Source organism: Anomaloglossus baeobatrachus, chromosome 1 (genome assembly GCF_048569485.1).
Source record: "Anomaloglossus baeobatrachus isolate aAnoBae1 chromosome 1, aAnoBae1.hap1, whole genome shotgun sequence".
Taxonomy (NCBI): Eukaryota; Metazoa; Chordata; class Amphibia; order Anura; family Aromobatidae; genus Anomaloglossus; species Anomaloglossus baeobatrachus.
In genome coordinates, this window is record NC_134353.1 from 322,978,650 (window position 1) to 323,006,490 (window position 27,841).

General features: G+C 46.9%; 1 protein-coding gene across 1 annotated transcript in view; it reads left to right on the forward strand.

Moving 5' to 3' along the window:
• Positions 1-18,160: 18,160 nt before the first annotated feature.
• The window catches only part of LOC142312652 (N-acylethanolamine-hydrolyzing acid amidase-like), a 108,842-nt gene continuing 99,161 nt past the window's right edge, over positions 18,161-27,841 (forward strand). The window contains exons 1-2 of the mRNA XM_075351651.1: positions 18,161-18,387; positions 27,409-27,576. Coding sequence (XP_075207766.1) covers positions 18,215-18,387; positions 27,409-27,576 — 341 coding nt within the window. The 5' untranslated portion in view covers positions 18,161-18,214. The remainder of the gene's footprint in view (positions 18,388-27,408; positions 27,577-27,841) is intronic.

Genomic DNA, 27,841 nt, shown 5'->3' on the forward strand with positions numbered 1-27,841 from the left:
CAGCGGATTGGCTCTGGTGTCCTCCATCTTGGATGAGGCACAGAGTCTATATAAGACCCTGACACACGCCGCATGGTGCTCAGTCCTCTTGGTTCATGCATATGAGTAGACGCTCTGTGCGCGTTCCTCTAGGCATTCCTCTGTCTATGCTAGGTGAGCGCTACCGGCAGGGTAGCGTTCTTATACCTTACAGCTTCGGCTGCTGTCCGTATCCTTACCTCTTAGGGGAGCGGACATAGGTAGGTGCCTGAGGCACATGGTCTGGCTGGGCCTTGTGATTCTACTCGTAGGTGGACGTTGCCGCTAGGGTAACGTTCCTTATACTGCGTCTGGCAGTTGTTCGTATCCTCGCACACTAGGGGAGCGAACAGAGGTAGGAGCTTTGTGCGGCTTACGCTGCTGTTCGTCTCTTTTGCACCACTAGAAGAGCGGACCTAGGCAGGTGCCATATCTAGTGGTTCGTGTCCTCGCACACTAGTGGAGCGAACGCAGGTAGGAGCTTTGTGCAGCTTATGCTGCTGTTCGTCTCTTTTGCACCACTAGAAGAGCGGACCTAGGTAGGTGCCATTTCGCACACATTGCCTTTGTCTCTGTGATTATTAACAGAGATCATTCCACACACCCTCCAAGTAAGGGAGGAATTGCTTTACTTACTTATTATATCCTTCTGTGAGTTAACAGAGGTATTGCACTCTGCCATAGTCTGCAGCAAAGTCTTTGCACGGTGGACCCTGACTGTCTGATACTCCTTTCGGTTATTATCAGACAGCCCCCCGTAACATTAGGACTGAGCCAAGGGTCTGGCAGTTATGGCAGAATATCAGCAGTTACACCGTTACATACAAGTACTTGAGTCACGGCTCAAGAGTATAGAGGATAAACCTCAGACCATGGTGACATCTGCACATGATCCTCGACTTGCTCTGCCAAACAGATATTCTGGCGATGCCAGATCATGTCGTGGTTTCATTAGTCAGTGTCAGATACACCTAGAGGTCAACTCTTCTCGCTTCTCTACGGAGAGGTCCAGAGTAGGCTTTATCATCTCCTTACTTCAGGACAAAGCCTTAGAATGGGCGACTCCCCTATGGGAGCGCTCTGATGTGGTTACTCTGAGACATCAAGACTTTCTTGATGCTCTTAAGGCGGTATTCATGGGTCCGCAGGTTACCCATGATGCGGCCCTGAGACTGTTAGATCTATCTCAGGGTTCGTTATCCACTAGTTCTTATGCCATTGCTTTTAGAACTCTGGTGGCAGAACTAGATTGGCCAGAGAAGGTGTTGATTCCTATCTTCTGGAGAGGGTTGGCAGGCTATGTCAAGGATGCCCTTGCTACTCGTGAGGTCCCTGCTTCTCTGGAGGACTTGATCACAGTAGCAACGAGGATCGATGTACGCCATAAGGAACGTAGACTCGAGGTCTCTTCCTCACGCCCTAAGCATCGGGCTATTCCAGTTGTTGAGGGTCCACTACCATCTTCCTCAGCATCTGAAACATCTCCCACTCCTATGGAGTTAGGTCATACGTTCTCCAGACTACGCAAGTCTGGTCCTCCTATATGTTACGTATGTCGTCAGGCTGGGCACTATGCCAACAAGTGTCCTAGTCGTCAGGGAAACTCCCTGGCCTAGTAACCATTAGAGGGGGGTTACTAGAGACGTCTTCTGCACCCTCTAAGTGTTGTATCCCAGGTCAGCTCTCGTTATCTGAGAATACATGGCCTATTATGGCTTTTGTGGATTCCGGAGCTGATGGGATTTTTGTGTCCTCAGGATTTGTAAAGGGACACAATATTCCCTCTATCATGTTAGAGGCGCCTATTCCTGTCCGTGTTGTTAATGGAACTATGTTGTCTGACTCCATTATATTGAGGACAGTTCCCTTGCGCCTTTCCCTGTCTCAGGGTCACATAGAGGAGATTTCTTTTCTTGTTTTGCCTGAGGGTATAGACAACGTCCTTCTGGGTCTTCCATGGCTTCGGACTCATGCTCCTCACATTGACTGGGAGTCTGACAGCATTATTAGTTGGGGTTCGAAATGTCAGTCCCGATGTCTTCCCTTACCACCTAAGGTCGTTGCGGTTGCATCAACTGATCTCTCTCCCATACCTACACCCTATTTGGATTTCGCTGACGTGTTCTCCAAACAGGGTGCTGAGGTTCTTCCACCCCATAGGCCGTATGACTGTGCCATAGACCTTATCCCAGGTTCGGTTCCACCTAAAGGCAGGGTTTACCCCCTGTCGATACCTGAGTCGGAGGCCATGTCGACCTATATAAGAGAGAGTTTAGAGAAGGGGTTCATTCGTAAGTCTGTCTCTCCCGCGGGAGCTGGGTTTTTCTTTGTTCGGAAGAAAGAGGGTGATTTGCGTCCCTGCATAGATTACAGGGGTCTCAACGCAATCACAATAAAGAACAAATACCCATTACCTTTAATTTCGGAGCTCTTTGACAGACTGAGAGGAGCTCAAGTTTTTACGAGGTTGGATCTGCGGGGTGCGTATAACTTGGTACGAATTCGAAAGGGTGACGAATGGAAGACCGCTTTTAACACCCGAGACGGTCACTATGAATACCTCGTCATGCCTTTTGGGTTATGTAATGCACCCGCAGTATTTCAGGACTTCGTAAACGATGTGTTCAGGGATTTACTGTTATCCTCAGTAGTGGTGTATCTGGACGACATCCTGATTTTTTCTCCTGATCTGGAGACTCATCGTCAGGATGTCGTTCGTGTCCTTTCCCGTTTAAGGGAGCACTCATTGTTTGCTAAACTCGAGAAATGTGTATTCGAGCAGTCCTCATTGCCTTTTTTGGGTTACATTATCTCACAAGAGGGTCTGGCTATGGATCCTGCGGAGCTCTCTGCTGTCCTGCAATGGTCCGAACCTCATTCCTTGAAGGCGGTGCAACGCTTCTTAGGATTCATAAATTATTACAGGCAGTTCATACCCCATTTTTCTACTTTGGTGGCCCCTTTGGTGGCCTTGACTAAGAAAGGTGCTAATCCCAAAGCCTGGTCTACTGAGACATCTCAGGCTTTTGAGGCAGTAAAAAGACACTTTTCAACTGCTCCCGTTCTTCAAAGACCCGATGAGAATAAGCCCTTCCTCTTAGAGGTTGATGCCTCTTCAGTGGGTGCTGGTGCGGTCTTGTATCAAAAGAACGGTGCAGGTAGAAAAAGGCCGTGTTTCTTCTTTGCTAAAACCTTTTCACCGGCAGAGAGAAACTATACCATTGGGGATAGGGAACTGCTCGCCTTGAGATTAGCCTTGGAGGAGTGGCGTCACTTGCTGGAAGGAGCGAAACATCCTTTCCAGGTCTATACAGACCATAAGAATCTGACGTACTTACAAACCGCTCAGCGTCTGAATCCTCGCCAAGCCCGCTGGTCCTTGTTTTTCTCTCGCTTTCACTTCTCCATCAACTATCTGTCTGGGAGTAAGAATAACAAGGCAGACGCCCTGTCTCGCTCTATGCTTTCTACCCAGGAAGAGATTGACGAACCTCGTCTTATCCTTCCCTCCAGGGTTTTTCATACGCTCTCCCCTGTGACGTTAGACCAAATCCCACCGGGCAAGACCTTTGTTCCGCCTGATCGACAGAATGATATACTGTCATGGGCCCACACCTCAAAGGTGGGTGGGCATTTTGGTATTAGGCGGACACGAGAGTTACTGGAGAGGTGGTATTGGTGGCCACACTTAGCCAGCCACGTCAAGAGATATGTCGGTTCCTGCTACTCGTGTGCTCGCAACCGTCCATTACGGCAGAGACCGGCTGGGCTCTTGCATCCTTTACCAGTGCCAGATAGACCATGGGAGGTGGTAGGCATGGACTTTGTGGGTGATCTTCCATGTTCACAGGGACATAGATTTGTGTGGGTCATTACGGACCATTTCTCCCGGATGGTTCATCTCGTACCGTTATCGAGAATCCCATCTTCCAGGGTACTAGCCAAACTATTCCTCAAGCATGTCTTTAGGCTTCACGGGATGCCAGATCGTATCATTTGTGATAGAGGCCCGCAATTTACTTCCCGTTTCTGGCGAGATCTTTGTAGCCTTCTGCAAATTGAGTTGAATCTCTCTTCGGCATACCATCCGGAGACTAATGGTTTGGTTGAACGTACCAATCAATCTATGATTATATACCTTCGACACTTTGTTGCTGAGAACCACGATAACTGGTCCTCCCTCCTACCCTGGGCAGAATTTGCCCTTAACAATTCGCTGGCTGAGGCCACTGGGCAGACACCGTTCGTACTCTATAATGGGCAACACCCTAGGGTACCGGTACCGTTTCCCGCTGCTGCACCTCCTCCTCTTGTGGCCGACTGGGCAACTAATGCCAGAGAGGTTTGGGATCGGACTCAAGAGTCGATCCAAGCAGCTAAGGACCGTATGAAGACGGTGTCCGATCGGTTTCGTCGCCCGGCTCCTGTCTTTTCTCCAGGGGACTTTGTGTGGCTCTCTGCAAAACACGTGAGACTTAGAGTGAGCTCTGTCAAATTTGCTCCTCGCTTCCTGGGTCCTTATGAGGTTCTTCGACAGGTAAATCCTGTAGTCTATCAATTGAAGTTACCTGTCCATCTTAGGATTCATGACAAATTCCATGTCTCACTGCTAAAGCCGGCTATTTTACCTCACGCTCGTGAAGTGCACTCTCCTGCCTCTGATTCCTCTCGCTCTAGCTATGAGGTACGAGCCATAGTTGGTTCTAAGATGGTTAGAGGGCGCAGGTTCTTCTTGATAGATTGGGAGGACTATGGCCCAGAACATCGCTCTTGGGAGCCTGAGGAGGCTGTCCATGCTCCCGACTTAGTTGCCGATTACCTGCGTCGCCGGGAGGGGGGCCCTTGAGGGGGAGGTACTGTTACGGTTGCTGCGAGCACTGGAGACTATGTCCAGATTTCTTGCTACTGCACATGTGCGAGCGCTGGAGACTAAGTCCAGATTTCTTGCTACTGCACATGTGCGAGCGCTGGAGACTAAGTCCAGATTTCTTGCTACTGCACATGTGCGAGCGCTGGAGACTAAGTCCAGATTTCTTGCTACTGCACATGTGCGAGCGCCGGAGACTAAGTCCAATCTTGGAGCCATTGCACATGTGCGGGTGACATCATCGCTGACACGAGGTCACATGTCTCTAACACCTTCTATGCCGATTGGTCGCTGGTCATGTGCTTGTGACGTCTTGCTCGGTGATAGGCCAGCATGACGTCACTCCTGTCGTTCTGGCAGCGGATTGGCTCTGGTGTCCTCCATCTTGGATGAGGCACAGAGTCTATATAAGACCCTGACACACGCCGCATGGTGCTCAGTCCTCTTGGTTCATGCATATGAGTAGACGCTCTGTGCGCGTTCCTCTAGGCATTCCTCTGTCTATGCTAGGTGAGCGCTACCGGCAGGGTAGCGTTCTTATACCTTACAGCTTCGGCTGCTGTCCGTATCCTTACCTCTTAGGGGAGCGGACATAGGCAGGTGCCTGAGGCACATGGTCTGGCTGGGCCTTGTGATTCTACTCGTAGGTGGACGTTGCCGCTAGGGTAACGTTCCTTATACTGCGTCTGGCAGTTGTTCGTATCCTCGCACACTAGGGGAGCGAACAGAGGTAGGAGCTTTGTGCGGCTTACGCTGCTGTTCGTCTCTTTTGCACCACTAGAAGAGCGGACCTAGGCAGGTGCCATATCTAGTGGTTCGTGTCCTCGCACACTAGTGGAGCGAACGCAGGTAGGAGCTTTGTGCGGCTTATGCTGCTGTTCGTCTCTTTTGCACCACTAGAAGAGCGGACCTAGGTAGGTGCCATTTCGCACACATTGCCTTTGTCTCTGTGATTATTAACAGAGATCATTCCACACACCCTCCAAGTAAGGGAGGAATTGCTTTACTTACTTATTATATCCTTCTGTGAGTTAACAGAGGTATTGCACTCTGCCATAGTCTGCAGCAAAGTCTTTGCACGGTGGACCCTGACTGTCTGATACTCCTTTCGGTTATTATCAGACAGCCCCCCGTAACAATCGGCCTCACTTCGCGTGAGTTGTGGGTACGCATTAGGGAGCATGTTCGTGATATTCGTGCCGCCAGGGAGATTACGGATTATTCATTGCTAAAGACTCTTCCCCGCCACTTTAAAAGACATCATGGGAGTGACCCTTCTGGTCTTAAGGTGCGGGGAATTGATGTCGTCCGCGGAGGATCCAGGGGTGGTGATCTGAAAAAACGGCTTGCCCAGGTTGAGGCCCGTTGGATCATCACCCTGGACACCCTGACTCCAAGAGGATTGAACGAAAACATTAGCTTTGTTTCGTTTCTGTGAGCCTAGTGCGGTTCTGTTACGAACCGGCGCCGCCATAGCCGCAAGCAGCCTGCTGCGGTTCCTGTTGCGCCCAGGTGCCGGCTGCCGTTCTTGGCCGTGCCTCGGGTCGTCCAGTTGGATGTTCCTTCCACCACGTCTAAGTAAGGAGAGGCGGCTAGTGCACATGCGTGCGCCGATTTACCCCAGCCAGAGTTTAAGCCCGGTGTTTTGCCTAGTGAGCATGCTCAGCCTGATTGTGTTATGTCTGAGACTAAGTCCTCAGTTCAGGCTACTGAGCATGCTCCCACAATTAACCCTAACAGCCTCTTTGCACGGGTACTTGGACTTCGTGCTGTGTCTAAGTTCTGGGATGTGCCTACTGAGCATGCTCAAACTGATAGTCTGCTTTCTAAGCCTGTGGCTCAGGCTACTGAGCATGCTCAGGCACTTAGTGCATCAGAGGCTAGGTCCGGTAAGGACCTCACTGAGCATGTCCGTGAGGTGGCAGGCCCTGATAGGGCAGAGGGTGTCAGGTGTCCTGATGACGTGGCAACTCCGGACTGGCTCGCAGAGGCCCGCCCCTATGATCTGGCACCTCAGTATTGGTCGTCGGACGATGACTGGTGAGGTGTTTGGGGCGTGGCTGCCATGAGGTCATCAGTGACGTGGCGGTTCCGGATAGGTCGCATGTGACGTCACTGATGACATGGCACTCTGCTATTGGACCTTGGTGGTTCCACCCTGGGTTTGGGGCGGACCCAGGTTATAAAAGGGGCTGGAGACAACATGGAGGTGCGCAGTCTTCACATTTGCTCAGTCAGAGCACACCTCCATGTTAGAGCCTCATTGCGGCATAAGCCTATGTTGGGAAGCGGTAGGTAGGGTTAGGCGAACGGTGCCTGTCACGCCAAGATTCGTGGCTCGGCACATCAGGGTCAGGCGCCGTGCTTCCCTCCTACCGTTTCAGTCTTGCTATAGCAGCCCAGTGGCGTTAACTGTGTTGCGGCTGCTGTGCTTCCTGCCCGATTGTGCCCCCTACGCACACGGACAACGCACCTGCTGCGCCACCTGTCCGATTGTGCCCCCTACACACACGGACAACGCACCTGCTGTGCCACCTGTCCGATTGTGTCCCCTATGCACACGGACAACGCACCTGCTGCGCCACCTGTCCGGTTGTGCCCCCTACGCGCACGGACAGTGTACCCCAGGACCCCTGTGGAGTTAACAGGGTGTTCCTTATCCTCCTCGGCTTCCCGGTCAACGCTACTGGTGTACCCATCTGGCCTGACGTGTCCTACACACACGTGGCCAGTCGAGAGGTGGCCAGAAACGCTAATCAGAGGACCGCTCGGCCTGACGTGTCCTACACACGTGGCCGACAGGGCGCTTTCGTGGCGGTCTTCCGGTCAACGCTACCTGGTTTCCACCCGGCCTGACGTGTTTCCTGCACACGTGGTTGGTGTAGCGCTAGGTGCACCAAAATGCTAATCGGGTTGTCGTCCGGTCTGACGTGTCCCAACACACGTGACCGGTTCCCAGAATTCCTGGGTTATCTCAGAGCCATCCAGCTCTATAGTCTCCGCCTAACCCTCAGGTGCCAGCAGCTCCTTTGTCATTGGAGCACGGTGGGCCCCGACTGGCGATTAGGATATATACCCCCTGGCCCTAATCTGCCGGTCCCCCCGTAACAGGTTCTTTGTTCCTAATGACATCATTGCGCTTTATTGTTTTTATTTTGGTTATTTCTGTTTTTAATGTTTTCACCAGATGAATGGTTGCTTGATATGAGGCCTGTGTGGTCTAAATATTTAACTATAATGTGTTCCCCTTGTTCATAGATTTGTAGTGCCAGATGCTATATTTGTTTCCTTAATGGATGGACGTCTATTTGTGAGGTTATTTGAGTTGGAGGATTTGGAGTGCTGGATTCCAGGTATATAATCCTTTGAAGACCGAACATCCTCTCTGACCACCTTTCCGGACCTTCCTTGGGTGAAGAAAGGAGTACAGCGGGCGTTATGAAGAATCACACTTATGGTATTATATATGTGAATGTTTTTATCCCCCCTTTTTTGTACTACGTTTTGATATTGTATCATATTTCTATAAGATTTCCCTTGGATAGATCTGTGATTTGGTTGGTATTAGTATTTTCTAGTGATGTTCACTCTCCCTATACATATCTTACGAGGTATTTTTACTTTCGTAGGCTGATGATGATTCACCTGGTATGGGGTTTCCTATTCCTTTAGGTGTATCTATGATACACTCGGGTATGTGGCTTCCCCTCCTTTTTAGGATTTATGATTCTTTCCCCTGTTATGTGACCTCCTCCTTATCTTATTCCCATTTGTAGTGGTGCTGCTTGGTGCGCGTGCGCGGTCTCCCGGGTTACGCGTCCTCGGGGCTGCCCATGCGTGCCGGGGGTACTGCCGTGATCAGGTGGACTTACGTGGAGTTTTTTAGTCTTGCGCATGCGCTCCTCTCCCCCCGCTTCTCTTTTGATCTAGTGACAGCGAGATGCGGTATGAGGAATACCATCTTAGTCCTGCGCATGCGATCGCTGTCACAGTGATGGGGCGTTTCTTAATGTGCTCTCTTACCTACCCCCACTGACGTTTGTACACGAGTTTCTTCCCATTGGTGGCTGCGCGGTTTGGTGCGCACGTGCGGCTCCCTGGGTGGCGCATCCTCGGGGCCACGCGTGCGCGCTGACGGTGCGGCCGCTTCTGGGCGGATTCTGTGTTGGACTGATGGCTTACGTTTATGGGCACGCCCCCCGCTGATAAGTACAGCGGTGCGTCGTGCGGTTGTCTAGGTTACACGTTCCTGACACCACAGGTGCGCCCGTTGCCATAGCGGTGGGGCGTTTCCATATACCCTCACTTCCGGCCCACCTTCTAGTAACAGCTGTACGCTGTTTCTCTGAACATAAGGGTATATAAACCCTGATTTGTGACACTGACCCTGTTTCTCTCCATCTTGATAAAGCAATCCTACTGTGCGAAACGCGCGTTGATGAAATCCAGGTTCCTCTCTGGGGATTTTCTAAATTGAAGGTTTATTCTGCTCCTCCAAACTGAAGGTCTAACCCTGTTCCTCTAAACCAAAGGTCTACCCCTGTTTTACTCTCTGCGCCATTATCCCAGGTAAATACTTCTAGGTAAATAATCTTTTATATGGCTACTATGCCACTACAATGAACTTGTATAGTCTAATTTAGACTGCCGTTTGTTTAACTCAACCTCTTTTTCCTGCGTGGTGTAGGGAATAAGGGAATTTTTTTCTGTTTTTTTTCTTTTTTTTGGGTAGTTAACCATATATATGGTCAGGTCCCTCAGCCATATCAGATTATTTTCTGTATTGTAATATCCCAATACTGCTGACCTTTAGGATATTTGCTCAGCAGTACTTTGTCCTTACCGTGTAACAATCTTACATTCTCCAGATGACTCATTGTGGTGATGTTTTTACTTGTTTTTAAACTGTCTACTGTGGTTTTTTCATAATAAAGAATTGTTATACTTTGCACATATACTCCTTGTTCTCTTGTTGTTGATATAGCACATAAGAGAGCTTTTTTTTTTTAAACCCAAGTTCAGTCCGATGGGCATCTCTGGTCTTGATCCAGGGCCTTTTCACTTCCTAAAATAGCCATTGTCTTTCCCTACTTCATGTGTGCACTTCTCACTGCTCTGCCAAGGGCTGGGTAAGGCCAAAGAGCGCTGATTACCCAGAAGTAAAGCCAGCATATGCGCACTACAATCAGGGTCGGACTGGGGTGTCTGGGGCCCACCAGGGGAATTGACTCTTGACTCCAGGGGCCCTCCCTACAGTTAAATATAAACACCCATTAGCATTATCCCCATTATTGTGTTGCTTTGACTGTATACACAGGCGGCTCCTGCACATCTATATTGTGCACCATAACTGGGATGTTCAATTATAGTAGTTTGCAGTAATGGGGTCTTTACTGAAAACAAGTTATCACCCATCCATAGGTTAGATTGGTGATAACTTATTGATCGGTGGAATCAGACCAGTGGAAACCGCATTGATCGGAAGATTGGGGAACTTTTTGCAGTGGCAGGTGGGATATGTGACCACTGCTCCATTCAAACCTCTGTGGAGCAGCCAGATAAAAACAAGCCCAGCGCTCACAACCACTGACGAATGAATGGATCAGGGGTCGAGTCGGACATCAGCTCCACTTTCAAGGGGATAAAAGTTGCACGATCGGTGCAGGTCCCAGCAATTGGACCACCACTGATGAATAAGTTATCACTTATCCTTAGGCCACATTCACACGTTCAGTATTTGGTCAGTATCTTACATCAGTATTTGGAGCCAAAACTAGGAGTGGGTGATAGATACAGCAGTGGTGCTCGAGTTTCTATTCTACTTTTTCTCTGAGTTTCCGCTCCTGGTTTTGGCTTCAAATACTAAGTTAAATAACTCACTGAATACTCAGTGTGTGCACGTGGCCTTAGAAAAGGTGATTACTTGTTTTCACTGGAGAACCTCTGTAAGTAAATATTTGCTGCAGTGTAATAATCACAGGACAAGTATTTAATTTCTATTGGAAATAATCTCCCCCTTATAGAGAGAAAAAGTGACCTCCATACACAACACATTCCACTATACCAAAACCAATAATACCACATACAAGGGAGAAATACCGCCACACTGTGACCAGACCACATATTACCACCAAACAGTGACCAAATACAGCCACATACAAGGGAGAAATAGCACGACACTATGACCAAATAACATACTACCAACACATAGTGATCAAAAGCAACCACATACAAGAGAGTAATACCACCACACCATAATTAGACCACACAGTAGCCGAATATTACCACATACAAAGGAGAAATACCGCAACACTATAACCACACCACATAATGACCGAATATAACTGCATACAAGAGAGTAATACCGCCACACCATAATCAGACCACATAGTGACCGAATACAACCACATACAAGGGAGAAATACCACAACACTATAACCACACCACATAATGACCAAATAATACCACACATGAGACAAATATCAGTACAACATGACCAGACGACATATTACTACCACACAAGGACATATAATACTACAATAATGATCATGAATAAAAACTACTATGCTAATAACACTAATATTATCATCAGTTCCATTATACACAGGAGCTCTGTATATAGTGTATAGGTAATTCAGTGCTCACCAGTGACATTATATAAAGGAGCTCTGTATACAGTGTATAGTATGAGTGTACATGTAATACACTGAGTTACCAGTGACATCTGTAGCTGAGGTTATTCATCTTCACTTTTTCTCTTCATCCGGTGCTGACCGCCATCACTTCTTCCAGCCATGACGCGACTCTGCAGAAAATAAGTCACCTATAGCTGATCACTCCCCGAGCACATTCCTCACTATTTCCCCAATTTCTACACTGTCAGACTTTTGTTCCCCCATAGAAGACAGTAACCTCAAAATTAACTTATATTTCATCAGTGATAATGTCCCTAATTTGCCCCCACAGTAATTATGCCCCAAGTGCCACCATAAACTAATAATGTATGTCCCTCATTCTGGCCCCTTTTATTTAATAATGTCTGGGGGAAACAAGTGGAATGAGAAGGGGTTGCTAATTGCTTCCTGCACAAAATATCCCCCACACACTGCTCCTCTCCAAAATAGCCCCACAAAGTGCCCCTTTCCAAAATGTCCCCCCAAAAATTGCCCTTTCTATAATATCTCCCCCATACTAAATCCCTGTATAAATCCCCCACTCTTCATTATACTATGCTGCCTTCCACAATCCTTGATGCCTCATAATGTCCAAAATGTCCCCCATTGCCGTATAATGCCCCAATTTGCTTCATAATGTCCCCCATTACCCTATAATGTCCTCACTGCCTTATAATGTCTTCCACTGCCCTATAATGTCCCCCCACTGCCTTATTATATCCTAATTTTCTTCATAATGTCCCCCACTGCCCAATGTCCCCCACTGCCTTATAATGTCCCACACTGCCTTATTATGTCCCCCACTGCCTTATGTCTTCCACTGCCTTATTATGTCCCCCACTGCCTTATAATGTCCCCCACTGCCCTATTATGTCCCCCACTGACTTATGTCTTCCACTGCCCTATAATGTCCCCCACTGCCCTATAATGTCCCCCACTGCCCTATAATGTCCCCCACTGCCCTATAATGTCCCCCACTGCCCTATAATGTCCCCCACTGCCCTATAATGTCCCCCACTGCCCTATAATGTCCCCCACTGCCCTATAATGTCCCCCACTGCCCTATAATGTCCCCCACTGCCCTATAATGTCCCCCACTGCCCTATAATGTCCCCCACTGCCCTATAATGTCCTCCACTGCCCTATAATGTCTTCCACTGCCCTATAATGTCTTCCACTGCCCTATAATGTCTTCCACTGCCCTATAATGTCTTCCACTGCCCTATAATGTCTTCCACTGCCCTATAATGTCTTCCACTGCCCTATAATGTCTTCCACTGCCCTATAATGTCTTCCACTGCCCTATAATGTCTTCCACTGCCCTATAATGTCTTCCACTGCCCTATAATGTCTTCCACTGCCCTATAATGTCTTCCACTGCCCTATAATGTCTTCCACTGCCCTATAATGTCTTCCACTGCCCTATAATGTCTTCCACTGCCCTATAATGTCTTCCACTGCCCTATAATGTCTTCCACTGCCCTATAATGTCTTCCACTGCCCTATAATGTCTTCCACTGCCCTATAATGTCTTCCACTGCCCTATAATGTCTTCCACTGCCCTATAATGTCTTCCACTGCCCTATAATGTCTTCCACTGCCCTATAATGTCTTCCACTGCCCTATAATGTCTTCCACTGCCCTATAATGTCTTCCACTGCCCTATAATGTCTTCCACTGCCCTATAATGTCTTCCACTGCCCTATAATGTCTTCCACTGCCCTATAATGTCTTCCACTGCCCTATAATGTCTTCCACTGCCCTATAATGTCTTCCACTGCCCTATAATGTCTTCCACTGCCCTATAATGTCTTCCACTGCCCTATAATGTCTTCCACTGCCCTATAATGTCTTCCACTGCCCTATAATGTCTTCCACTGCCCTATAATGTCTTCCACTGCCCTATAATGTCTTCCACTGCCCTATAATGTCTTCCACTGCCCTATAATGTCTTCCACTGCCCTATAATGTCTTCCACTGCCCTATAATGTCTTCCACTGCCCTATAATGTCTTCCACTGCCCTATAATGTCTTCCACTGCCCTATAATGTCCCCCACTGCCTTGTAATATCCCCCACTGCCTTGTAATATCCCTCACTGTCCTATAATGTCCCCCGCTGCATTATAATGTCCCCCGCTGCCTTATAATGTCCCCCGCTGCCTTGTAATGTCCCCCACTGCCTTGTAATGTCCCCCACTGCCTTGTAATGTCCCCCACTGCCTTGTAATGTCCCCCACTGCCTTGTAATGTCCCCCACTGCCTTGTAATGTCCCCCACTGCCTTGTAATGTCCCCCACTGCCTTGTAATGTCCCCCACTGCCTTGTAATGTCCCCCACTGCCTTGTAATGTCCCCCACTGCCTTGTAATGTCCCCCACTGCCTTATAATGTCCCCCACTGCCTTATAATGTCCCCCACTGCCTTATAATGTCCCCCACTGCCTTATAATGTCCCCCACTGCCTTATAATGTCCCCCACTGCCTTATAATGTCCCCCACTGCCTTATAATGTCTCCCACTGCCTTATAATGTCTCCCACTGCCTTGTAATGTCTCCCACTGCCTTGTAATGTCTCCCACTGCCTTGTAATGTCCCCCACTGCCTTGTAATGTCCCCCACTGCCTTGTAATGTCCCTCACTGCCTTGTAATGTCCCCCACTGCCTTGTAATGTCCCCCACTGCCTTGTAATGTCCCCCACTGCCTTGTAATGTCCCCCACTGCCTTGTAATGTCCCCCACTGCCTTGTAATGTCCCCCACTGCCTTATAATGTCCCCCACTGCCTTATAATGTCCCCCACTGCCTTATAATGTCCCCCACTGCCTTATAATGTCTCCCACTGCCTTATAATGTCTCCCACTGCCTTATAATGTCTCCCACTGCCTTATAATGTCTCCCACTGCCTTATAATGTCTCCCACTGCCTTATAATGTCCCCCACTGCCTTATAATGTCCCCCACTGCCTTATAATGTCCCCCACTGACCTATAATGTCTTCCACTGCCCTATAATGTCAACCACTGCTCTATAATGTTCCCACTGACCCATAATATGCTCCATAAAGTCTCCCACCGCTTCTTAATGCCCCTTGTAAAATAACACCGCTCCTCCCCCATCACAGCCCGTCATGTAAAATTATTGTACATCTTCAGCTCCTCTGGAGAGCTTATCTGTGCCTGCGCGTCCTCCTCTTCATCCTTGCAGCTGCGCCCAGGTGATGATGGATGTCGGTACAGGACTAAGGCACGCTCCTCTGCCTCAGTCCTGTGGTGTCCTCCTCCTCTCCAGTCCCGGCCCTGGGTATGTCACGGTGCGGGGCTGAGCAGCGCTGCTCTGCCTCCTGTCACCGGCCGCACTGTACAAATGTATGCGCGCCTGAAAGACGCACATACAATTTGACTAGAGGCGCGGTCTCCAGGTCCTGCACACCTCATCGGTGCAGGTCTGGGGACTCCCGCAGTGCACCGCTAGGACCTTTGGTGAGTCACATGACACACATGTGATGTCACTAAAGGTCCTGCAACTGCGGAAACTTCAGTGATCGTACAGAACTTGTACGATCACTGAAGTTTATGACTGAAAGACTGGAGGCACCTAAGAGCGTGGGGGCCCTGGATGAGCTGCCCATCAATAAATGCCGGCCCTGAGAAACAGGCGGCCCTGCGGCTCTGTACAGCCGCCCTGCACTATATAAGGCATGGGGGCCCACTGAGGGCCTGGGGCCTACCGGGGGATTCTCCGCTACGCAAGCGGGCCAGACCGACCCTGACTACCATACTTTGCTCAACCCAAAGGCAATGGTGATTGTAGAAAAAGAAAAGGCGCCAGATCAAGACCATAGATGCCAATCGGTCTGGACCAGGTATAATAAAAGCTCTTTTTTGGTACTATGCAGAGGAGCTTGGGAAAAACATACAGCTTACTAGAGTACTGTAAAAATAATATTAAGGCTATGTTCACACACTGCATTTTTTACCCGCGTTTTTGGTGCGTTTTTGCTGCAGAAATTTCTTGAGAAATTCTTGTAACTTTTCTGCAGACATTCCCCAGCAAAACCTATGGAAAAATAATTAGCTGTGCGCACACTGCGTTTTTTTCTTAAGAACATTCTTTCAGTATATTTTCTTAAGAAAAAGAATGAGCATGTCACTTCTTTTCTGCAGCTAACTGCATTATTCACTCCATTCACTGTAATGTAATCATTAGGACTATTTTTTCAATGTCTTTTTTGTAGGATTGGATGGCACATAGAAGCACTTCCACGTGCATCCGATCCTACAAAAAACACATCGGATGCCGTATGTCCGCTCCGTTATTATGGAACATGTCCTATTCTGTTCCATGATAACGGACCGTGACTCAATACAAGTCAATGGGCCCGCAAAATCCCCGGAAGCCGCATGGAAGCACTTCCGTGTGACCTCCGTCGGGTGCCCGTGCAGTCTGTGTCCTGCTCCCTGCCAGCCCCGCAGCTTCTCACAGCGCGGTTTCCTGAGCCGCAGCATGCCAATTTATGCTTGTGGAGACACAAAATCCTCTGAGTGCAGAACGCTGATTGTGGCCATGGACGCTGCGCTCTCCCATGGACAATACTAGCGTCCCCGCAAGAGAAATGACACTGCATCTAGAACACAGTGCCTTCCTGATTTTGGAAACGTATCTTTAGTGCTTCTACAACACAGCCAGCCATAGTAAATGTCTCTTAAAGGGAGCCTGTCACCAGTTTTTTGCCCTATACGCTACGGCCACCACCACTGGGCCCTAATATTCAGCATTCTAACATGCTGTATATAAGAGCCCAGGTCGCTGTGTATAACATAAAAAACACTTCATAATACTCACTTAGAAGGTCGCTCTGCGATGCACAATGGTCGGATGGGTGGTGCCATTCTCCGGGACCGGTGCCTCCCCTTTCGGCCATCTTGGTCTTCCTTATTCTCAAGCCGTGGTGGCACGTCATACACACGCGCCGGCACTGAGGTCCTGCTCAGGGCAGATCAAAGTGCACCTGCGCAGGACCTCAATGCCGGCGCGTGTGTATCCCGGAGAACGGCCCCCCCACACTGTGCCCGCTCGGGCACTCCCCACACACTTTGCCCGCTCGGCCACGCCCCCCCCACACTTTGCCCGCTCAGCCACGCCCCCCATTTTGCCCTCTCGGCCACGCCCCCCACACACATTGGGCACCTATACACCTCCCCCCCAGGACTACTCCACCTATTAGACACCTCCCCCCAGGACTACTCCACCTATTAGAACCCTCCCCCCGGGACTACTCCACCTATTAGACACCTCCCCCTAGGACTACTCCACCTATTAGACTTCTCCCCCCAGGACTACTACTTCTATTAGACTCCTATCCCCCCAGGACTACTCCACCTATTAGACACCTCCCCCCAGGACTACTCCTCATATTAGACTCCTCCCCCCCAGGAAACACACCCACACAAACCGCTCAACACACAGCACCACACACACACAACGCTGCAGACACACATCACCACACACACACACAACGCTGCAGACACACTGAGCTCCACAAACAACGCAACACACACAACAACGCAACACACAAACACTGCTCTCACACTCCCCCACACCCAGACAACACCCAGAACATTTAGGCTATGTGCGCACTAGGCCGTTTTACCCGCGGATTTACCCGCAGATTTGCTGCGGAAATTTCTTGAGAAATGTCTGCAATCTTTGTGCAGACATTTCCCAGCAAATCCTATGAGAAAAAAAAATAGCTGTGCGCACGCTGTGGATTTTTCTCAAGAAATTTCCTTGAGAAGATTTTCTTGAGAAAATTTCTTGAGATCTTGAGAAAATGAGCATGTCAATTCTTTTCCGCAGGTACTTGCGGATTTCTGCAGTACAGCCTGCAAAATCCGCAGGGAACAACCTGCGGGAAAATCGCGGCTAATCCGCATGCGGATTTACCGCGAATTTGGTGCGGATTTTTTCCGGAGGTCCGGAAATCTTCCACTCCCAGAAGTTTTTCAAGAAATTTTCTTGAGAAACTTCACATTTCTAGTGCGCACAAAGCCTTACAGCGCCCTACACAAACACTTGGCAACTACACACAACATCTCATATATATATATATATATATATTAACTACACAATAAATTCTAGAATACCCGATGCGTTAGAATCGGGCCACCTTTTAGTCTTTCACAACTGTCTAAAGGACCCAGCACATTGCAGCCATTTTCAGTTCCCTCTGATACAGCCAGCCATAGTAACTATACTGAGGTGTAGTATTATAGCAGCCATGAATAGCTTTCTGTTTTCTCTGTAACGTTGTCAGCCATAACTAAACAATTGTTTAAAGAACTGAGTCCTCTGAGAGATATATTTTAACAGCCATAGCAGTTATAACTGACTCACAGCTATTGCAAAATCTCCTCAAACTCCCTTGAGTCATAGCAGCAAGCTAGTCACATGCATAGTAATACAGGACAATGACTGACGAGTATGCAGTAGCCCTCAGCAGGCCGCCCGCCGCACAAGTCAGTCAGAGCCCGGGTGTTGTGCCGTCTCCTCACACACGGCTGTGGGCTCCGCCCCTGGGGGTCATTTCCCGCCTTCTAATCTCTTCCTAGAAGTGTACGCTGCGCTCTGAGGCTCAGTCCTGACAGCTCAGTGCTCGGCCATGTCTTGGCTGCGCTTTTTGGTATTCCTGGCACCCTGCTTGTCACATGCCAAAGACTATGACCCTCCTCGTTATAACTTAAGCCTGGACCTGCCGCCGGAGCAGCGCTGGCAACCTGTGCTGAGACATTACAACTACACAGAAGTGAAGGAAGCTATGCACTATGTGCTGGAGTGAGTAACCATTAGTGTATTGTATGTGTGCAGCACCAGAGGATGACCTGCCCAGTATCCACCAACATATTGCACACCTGCAGCCTGGGTAAGCTGGGTGACAGCCCCTGAGGGGCCATGGAAGCAGCTGTAATGATTGGCACCCAGGCTTCCAAAGCATGAATCATTCCCCAGATCTGCTGAACTGGAACCTGTCAGGTGTAATATGCAGCCAGGACCACAGCAGTTCTGGGTGCCTATTGCTAATCCCTGCCTAACCGTCCCTGTATACACTAGCATAGATAAAGATCTTTAGAAAAAGTATTTATAAAGATCTTTTATCTTATGCTAATGAGCAAGAGGACTAGTCCCGAGGGTGTTATTTCTTCTGACTAGCTGCCTTTTTAGCATGGTAGCACACCCATAGGTGCGTACTAACATGCTATTCAATGCAGCGTCACCAGCAGTGCTGCACATATCTGTGTTTGTTGTGACCGTGCTTCTGAATGCTGGGCACTTCCAGTCATGCGCAGTATGTACGCGTCCCGGCTTCAGAGAGGTCTACTGCGCATGACTGGAAGTGCCGGGTGGTGCAGGAGCGCGGTCACAGCGAACACAGATATGCACAGCACTGCTGGTGATGACGCTGCATTGAATAGCATGTTAGTGCACCCCTGTGGGCGTGCTAACATGCTAAGAGGGCGGCTTATTAGCATGCGATAAAGGAGCTTTAGAAATACCTTTTCTAAAGATCCCTTTATGTATGCTAGTGTACACAGGGACAGTTAGGCAGGGATTACTAATAGGCACCCAGAACTGCTCATGGTTCTGGGTGCATATTGCACCTGGCAGGTTCTCGCTGCCCTGTTCTGTGTATAAAATATATATATATATATATATATATATATATATATATATATATATATATATATATATATATATATATATATATATATATATATATATATATATATAGTAAAATCTACCTACCTATATGCCCTAGTATAATGGAAGTTAATGGGGAACACAAGCATTTTTCTTCAAGATTTCCCATTGACTTCCATTACCGTATACTCGGGTACTCGGGCTGTGCCCATCCAAGCAGCCAACTTGCTCGTTATGAGACCTGAGCATGGTAGTGCTCGCTCATCATCAATATACAATGTGCAAAAGGTTTTAGTGGATGTAGAAAAAAATGCTGCACAGTAAGAATGCTTTCAAAAATAGTTTTGCTAGTTTATATGTATCTATTTACAAAATATAAAGTGAATAAATAGGAGAGAAATCTGAATCAAATGAATATTTACTGTGATAGCATTTTTTTCCTTCAAAACCATATCAGTTCTTTTAGGTACACTTGCACACCATTTAAGAAAGATTGCCAGGGAGATTCTTCCAAACATCTTGGAGATCTGACCACAGATATTCTTTGGATGTAAGCTGGCACAAATCAAAGGCATAGTTAGAGTACAGGAACAGAGGGGTTCGGGGCAAAGCAGATCTGAGTGGGCTCCTGACCAAAGTTCCTATGTTTACAATCACAGTGGTGTACCCTAAGGCTACATTCACATGACTGTTACGTTTTTGCAGTCCACAAAAAAATGGTTAGTTTTTTTCACGGATGCTTCTGTGTGGCATCCGTGTGACATCCGTTCCGTATACGGGCCGTGTGGCATCCGTGTGCCTTCCGTTTTTTTGCGGACCACAAAACACGGAAGCAGCTAGATAAATAAATATAGATAGACAGAGGGATAGATAGATAGAGGGATAGATAGAGTAATGAATGAATAGAGGGATAGATACGGTAGATAATAAATGAGAAAGACATATATAAAGTCCTACTCCCCAGCATTTTGTAATCTTGCACCCTTTAGTGCCTTTCACGTGGCACTAAAGGGTGCTTAGCCTGGTATTTAGCCAAAAAATTTGAGATCTTTGGATCCAACCACCGTGTCTTTGTGCGAGGCAGAAAAGGTAAACTGATGTACTCTACATGCCTGGTTCCCACCGTGAAGCATGGAGGAGGAGGTGTGATGGTGTGGGGGTGCTTTGCTGGTGACACTGTTTGGGATTTATTCAAAATTGAAGGCATACTAAACCAGCATGGCTACCACAGCATCTTGCAGTGGCATGCTATTCCTTCCGGTTTGTGTTTAGTTGGACCATCATGGAACACCAGGCTGTGTAAGTGCTATTTGACTAAGAAGGAGAGTGATGGGGTGCTACGCCAGATGACCTGGCCTCCAAAGTCACCAGACCTGAACCCAATCGAGATGGTTTGGGGTGAGCTGGACCACAGAGTGAAGGCAAAAGGGCCAACAAGTGCTAAGCATCTCTGGGAACTCCTTCAAGACTATTGGAAGACCATTTCCGGTGACTACCTCTTGAAGCTCATCAAGAGAATGCTAAGAGTGTGCAAAGCAGTAATCAAAGCAAAAGGTGGCTACTTTGAAGAACCTAGAATATAAGACATATTTTCAGTTGTTTCACACTTTTTTGTTAAGTATTTCATTCCACATATGTTAATTCATAGTTTTGATGCCTTCAATGTGAATCTACAATTTTCAGAGTCATGAAAATAAAGAAAACTCTTTGAATGAGAAGGTGTGTCCAAACTTTTGGTCTGTATATATCAGCTCACCACTCCCAATATGTCTTGCTGCAGGTGGTGCACGGAAGGTCCAGTCTGACTCACTAGCATAACATGAAGCGTTCTGGAAAAAGAGCCTGCATGCTCAAAATGCGTAGACTGTGTCTATTGCATGGTTTTTTTTTTATTTTAAACTATACAATAAACTTGATGCTTTAACCTAATTTTGGTTTTCTACTACCAAGAGTGCTGGTATCTCTCTCCATTCCACCCCTCCCTTTTTTTTCCTGAATTATCCACAGAAGGTCTGTTGTTAGTTCTCCAAGTGGTTTGGAACAATCTCTCTGCTAAGTTCCTTCAAAAATTGTTGTCAAGCATTCCTAGAAGAATTACCTATTTTTCGCTTTATAAGACGCAGCGGATTTTATTATGCACCCCAAATTTAGAGATAAAAAAGTAAAAAAAAAATGGGGTCCGTCTTATACTCCGATGTTGTCTTACCGGAGGGGGGCAGCAGCAGTGGTGGAGCGGGGTCACAGGAGTCAGTGGCTGTGCTGAAAGTGGCGGCTTGTCAGTGCTGGCAGCAGCGGCGGGTCAGTGCTGGCAGCAGAAGCTGCGGTGGTTGTGTGGTGGGGAAGGCCGGTGCGGTGAGTGTCCCAGATGCTCTGTCGGCGGTCCGGGCTTCACTCCCAGAGCGTTGCGTACGCAGATGGAGCTCTCATCCAAGATCTGACTCCGGGTGCCATCATTTGAAGCCGGGACCGCGGACAGACCATCTGGTACACCTGCCGCACAGCCACCGCTGCTAGCACAGCCACCGCAGTCTGCACATCCAGCTGGCCGCCCGCACAGGGTGGCAGCCAGCAGGCATTCTGAACAAGCGCACCGACAGGCACCCGGCCTCCCGCACAGAGAGCCACAGAGACAGCCCCTGCCAATTCTCCACCTCCCAGTAAGCTATATTTGGATTTTAAAACGCACCCTTCACTTTCCTCCCAAATGTTTGGGTGGAAAAGTGCATCTTATAATCCAAAAAATACGGTAATATTTTGATGCTGGTTTAAAGGCAAAGGTGAGTCACACCAAATGGTGATTTTCTTTAGATTTCTCTCTTGTTCATTCACTTTGCATTTGGTTAATTGATAAAAATAAGCAATAAACATTTTTAATTTTTAGCATATATCTAATATATAAAGCTGAGTGTATGTATGTGTGTGTGTATGTCTGCTAAAGGAATCAGCACCGTCGCATTTACAATCAAAATTTTGCACAGACGCCCCATGTGACTCAGGGAACGTCATAGACTGTTTTGACAGGAAAATTTAACCCTGTGTATTACAGTTACTCTCCAAAAAACCTGCCTCCATTAAACTGAATGAAGCTGGTAGCTGCAAGTTCTTAATAGCAGCTGTGATTGGTTGCTATGGAACAAAAGACATTCATAGTATAAGAAGCTTATGTGTGAGGTAATATGATGTCAGTGGGGAGACAGACACAGACTGAGAGACAGATGGGCACAGACAGACAGGGAAAGAGACAGAGACAAACAGACAGATAGGAAGAAAAAAGCCAGACAGACAGACATATGGGGAAAGAGACAGCGACAGAAGACAGAGGCAGACAGGAAAAGAGACAGACAGAGATAGACAGCAAAAAAGACAGACAGAGAAACAGAAAGAGACAGAGGCAGATAGGGAAATAGACAGAGACAAACAGATAGAGACAGACAGGGGAACAAGGCAGAAAGACAGGGAAAAAGACAGAGAGACAGACAAAGAAATACAGAGACAGACAGGGGAAGAGACAGACAGGGGAAGAGACAGACAGGGGAAGAGACAGACAGGGGAAGAGACAGACAGGGGAAGAGACAGACAGGGGAAGAGACAGACAGGGGAAGAGACAGACAGGGGAAGAGACAGACAGGGGAAGAGACAGACAGAAACAGACGGGGCAAGAGACACAGAGAGACAGATGGGGAAAGAGACTGACAGAGCGAGACAGACACAGAGATAGAGAGAGACAGACAAAGAGACAGACAGCGAGATAGAGAGACAGAGACACACATAGAGACAGAGAGAGACAGAGGCACACACAGAGACAGACAGACACTGGGAGAGAGACAGAAAGAGACTGGGAGAGAGACAGACAGACAGACAGAGACTGGGAGAAAGACAGTTACTATCCCAGGTAACGCCCGGGTACTACATCTAGTATATATCTATAGTTCGTTATTCATGGCTGAAAGTGTTGGCACCCTTGAAATTGTTCCAGAAAAATGAAGTATTTCTCCCAGAAAATGATTGCAATTGTACATGTTTTGTTATACAAGTTTATTTCCTTTGTGTATATTGGAACAACACAAAAAATAGAAAAAAGGCAAATTGAACATAATTTCAAATAAAACCCCAAAAATTGTTGACACCTTTCCAAAATTGTGGGTAACCAACTTTGCTTCAAGCATGTTCAAACTCACCCGTGGCAAGTAAAAGTTGTGAGCAATATGAAAAATCACACCTAAAACCAGATAAAAAGGGGAGAAGTTGACTCAATTTTTGCACTGTGTGCGCCATGGTAAGCATGCAGAACAGAAAGAGTAGAAAAGAACTGTCTGAGGACTTCAGAACCAAAATTGTTAAAAAAGTCCATCTCCAGAGATCTTGGTGTTCCTTTGACCACGGTGCTCAACTTAATCAAGAAGTTTACAACCCATATGGCACTGCAAAACCGGAGGAATTGGAGAATGAGGCAACAAACATATGCAAAAAATATCATTTTATTCATTAAAATACATACAAATTGACATAAGGATTTTATTGCATGGGTGGAAGAAGTCGACCCAGCAGTGAGACATAAAAGTAGGAGTAAGGAGAGAAGAGGAAGGGAGGAAATGGTGGGGCAACCTGCCGACCAGGACCAACCAAATTATGGTTAAAGATTATTATAGTGCCACCACTCACAAAATTGTCATGTGGTGAATTGTGACAAGGAGAGCAGACCGGGCAGTATGATGGAAATCAAAAATAATCTGCAGGGTGCATGTACCTATGTTAATGTTTCCCCCCAGGGACACGCCGCAGTCCTAGGGAAGTCAACTGGGTCGCCGCACGGAACCACAGGCGAGGATAGCCTAAATGGGGTTGTGTCAACAACAATATATGTATATTAATAAATCCAAGCCTGGTGCACCGCGCTATCGACGCAGTATGAAGGGAACAAGGGCTCCTATAGTAAGAGTGCGGCAATGTGATACTGGGAGGACTGCAGAACCATGCACCTGTGTATATGCAACATCAATATGCAAGGTAGTGCAATTGATTCTAGTGCCCGTCAGGACTGATCAGCCACAATATGGCATATGTGCTGACAGCGCGCAGCTACAGGGAGCCGCAGAGCAAACAGTGAAGATCAATGTATAGGTAAGATCACTGTGCAGCAACCCGGAGCAGCACGCAGTCAGACAGTGCCTTTCCCATGGTGGAATAATGAAAATAAGAATACCTGTTGGTTGGTACTGGGGGCAGGGAAAACAGCCTCCTGACAGCTGTTTCGCAGCGTTGCTTTTTCGGAAGGAGGTTGACACCTTTCCAAAATTGTGGGTAACCAACTTTGCTTCAAGCATGTTCAAACTCACCCGTGGCAAGTAAAAGTTGTGAGCAATATGAAAAATCACATCTAAAACCAGATAAAAAGGGGAGAAGTTGACTCAATTTTTGCACTGTGTGTGCCATGGTAAGCATGCAGAACAGAAAGAGTAGAAAAGAACTGTCTGAGGACTTCAGAACCAAAATTGTTAAAAAAGTCCATCTCCAGAGATCTTGGTGTTCCTTTGACCACGGTGCTCAACTTAATCAAGAAGTTTACAACCCATATGGCACTGTAGCTAATTTCCCTGGACATAGATGACAGAGAAAAGTTGATGAAAGGTTGTGACTCTGGATAGTCCTGATATTAGATAAGTAGTAATCAAGCTCCAAAGAATTTCAAGCTGTCCTACGGGCTCAGGGTGCATCCGTGTCAGCACAAACAATGCTTCGACATTTGAATGAAGTGAAACTCTATGGCAGGAGACCTAGGAGGACCCCAGTGCTGACACAGAGACATAAAAAGCTAGACTGCATTTTGCAAAAATGTACGTAAGCCAAACTCCTTTTGGGAAAGCATCTTATGGACAGATGAGAACAAGATAGAGCTTTTTGGTATAGCACATCATTCTTCTGTTTACCAAAAATGGAATGAGGCCTACAAAGAAAAGAATACAGTACCTACAGTCAAATATGATGGAGGTTCATAGCTGTTTTTGGGTTGTTTTCTGCCTCTGGCACTGAGTGCCTTGACTGTATACAGTGGAGCCTTGGATTACGAGCATAATTCGTTCCGGGAGTGTGCTCTTAAACCAAGTTACTCTTATATCAAAGCAAATTTTCCCATGGGAAATAATTGAAACACAATTTGTTCCACAACCCAAAAATATTTACTGTATTTATACAAACGTACAGTAATACAAAATAATGTACTGTATTCATATAAAATTATTACAGTACACTGATCCAAATTAATGTACTGTATTCATATAGAATTATTACAGTACACTTGTACAAAATACTGTACAGGAAAAACGTGAAACAAATTAAACTGCACTGCACATTAGCTCACAATATAATTGTTGGTGTGTGGGAGGTACACTATAGAGAGAAAAAATGATGTATAAATATGACAATCTTTATTCTAGTACAATACACAACCCCCCCACCGCAATCTATTCTCCACAATATAAGGGTAGAACTAAGCCAAATGTGGGGTAGGAATACTGCACAGGCAATTAGATTACAATACAAGCACTGTGCTGTTCTGGATAGCCGAAAGAAAGTACAGAACTGTATCCACAAATGCAAATTGAGGGACATACTATATAGTATATACTATACTATGGTATATTGTATACAGTACATATGTACAGAAAGTTACCTCTAGAGCAGCTCAAAGGACAGAACCAGAAGTGTGCACAGTGAGTATTTGCTCTTATTGCAAAGCATTGCTCTTAATAAACCAATATACAAATTTGTAAAAAGCTTTGCTTGTCTTGCAAAACGCTCTCAAACCAAGGGCATCTTGAATTCTGAAAATTACTGAAGGATTTTGGGTCGCAATGTAGTGCCCAGTGTCAGAAAGATGGGTTTGCATCCTAAGTCATTGGTCTTCCAGCAAGACAATGACCCCAAACATACTTCAAGAAACACACAGAAAATGAATGGAAAATAAAGTGCTGGAGAGTTCTGAAGTGGCCAGCAATGAGTCCAGATCTTAATCCCATTGAACACCTGTTGAAAGATCTTAAAATTGCTGTCTTCAAATATGAGAAACCTGGAGCAGTTTGCAAAAGAATAGTCCAAAATTCGTGTTGAGAAGTGTAAGAAGATTGTTGATGAATATAGAGAGCAATTGATTGTAGTTATTATTCCAAAGGGTGTGTAACCAAATAATAAGTTAAGGATACCAGCAATTTTGTCCTGCCCATTTTTGTAGTTTTGTGCACAACTATTTCCAGTTTGCCTTTTTTTTTTTCTGTGTTCTTCCGATACACGCAAAGGAAAAAAACCATGTGTAACTGCAATCATTTTCTGTGAGTAAAGGCTAGCGATGACGTACCTTCCTAGCGACGTTGCTGTGGCCGGCGAATAGCCTCTTTTCTAACGGGGCGATTTGTGTGGCGTCACAGCAACGTCACATGGCAGGTGTCCAATAGAAGCGGAGGGGCGCAGAGCAGCCGCATGAAAGTCACGCCCACCTCGTTGCCGGAGGACGTAGGTACGGTGTTGTTCGTCGTTCCTGGGGTGTCATACGTAGCGATGTGTGCTGCCTCAGGAACGACCAACAACCTGCGTCCTGCACGAGCAACGACATTTGGGAAATGGACGATGTGTCAGCAATCAACGATTTGGTGAGTATTTTACATCGTTAGTGGTCGATCCTATGTGTCACACGCAGCGACGTCGCTAACGAGGCCGGATATGCGTCACAAATTCCGTGACCCCCAACGACATCTCGTTAGCGATGTCGTTGCGTGTAAAGCCCCCTTAATGCTTCATTTTCTGGAACAATTTCAAGGGTGTCAACACTTCTGGCCATTACTGTGTATGTATTTATATAATCAGTTTTCTAAAAGAATGGCAGTTCACTTGGTGGAACTATAAAGCACAAATATCAAATATTTGGCCATGGCTTCTAGCAACAAAGTTGTTGGTTATAAAACTAGTGTAAGGACTTTGACAAATCCTTCCATCGAGTTGTATTGAACTTTATTGCCGTTATGGCTGTCATGTGCCGTGTTGTGATATTCTACACATTTTGGCCATCCTTACATTCATAACCATATATATTATTTGCTTTTCTGTCTTGTAAACCTATTGAATTGTTTAGTTATGCATGATAACATGGTTATTTATATGTTGCAGTATAACATTACCTAAATGGGTACATGCGATCATTCGTCCACTGGCAGAGGTAGAACTGGCTTTCCTCATTCGTGAACCATATGCTGGGGAGATAAAAGGTATTGCCCGGACACTTGGCAGTAATGTTGGTGACATACTGGCCTTAAACCTCTGCTATGAAGCCACAGCGTAAGTTCATATATAATTCCTACATTTATATTTATATTGGCCGCTGGTATCCTGACTACTAAGCCAGTCAAGTAGATAGCATCTTGTCAGAAGTTGGCTCTCTCAATAGTGTCATAGCTATATTGTTTGTCCTCAGGACATTATTTTTTGTGTAAAACAACTTAAAACATAAATGATATACAGTGGAACCTTGGTTAACGAGAACAATCCGTTCTGGGAGTGTGCTTGTTAACCAAGTTACTCTTTCAGCAAAGCAAGATTTCCC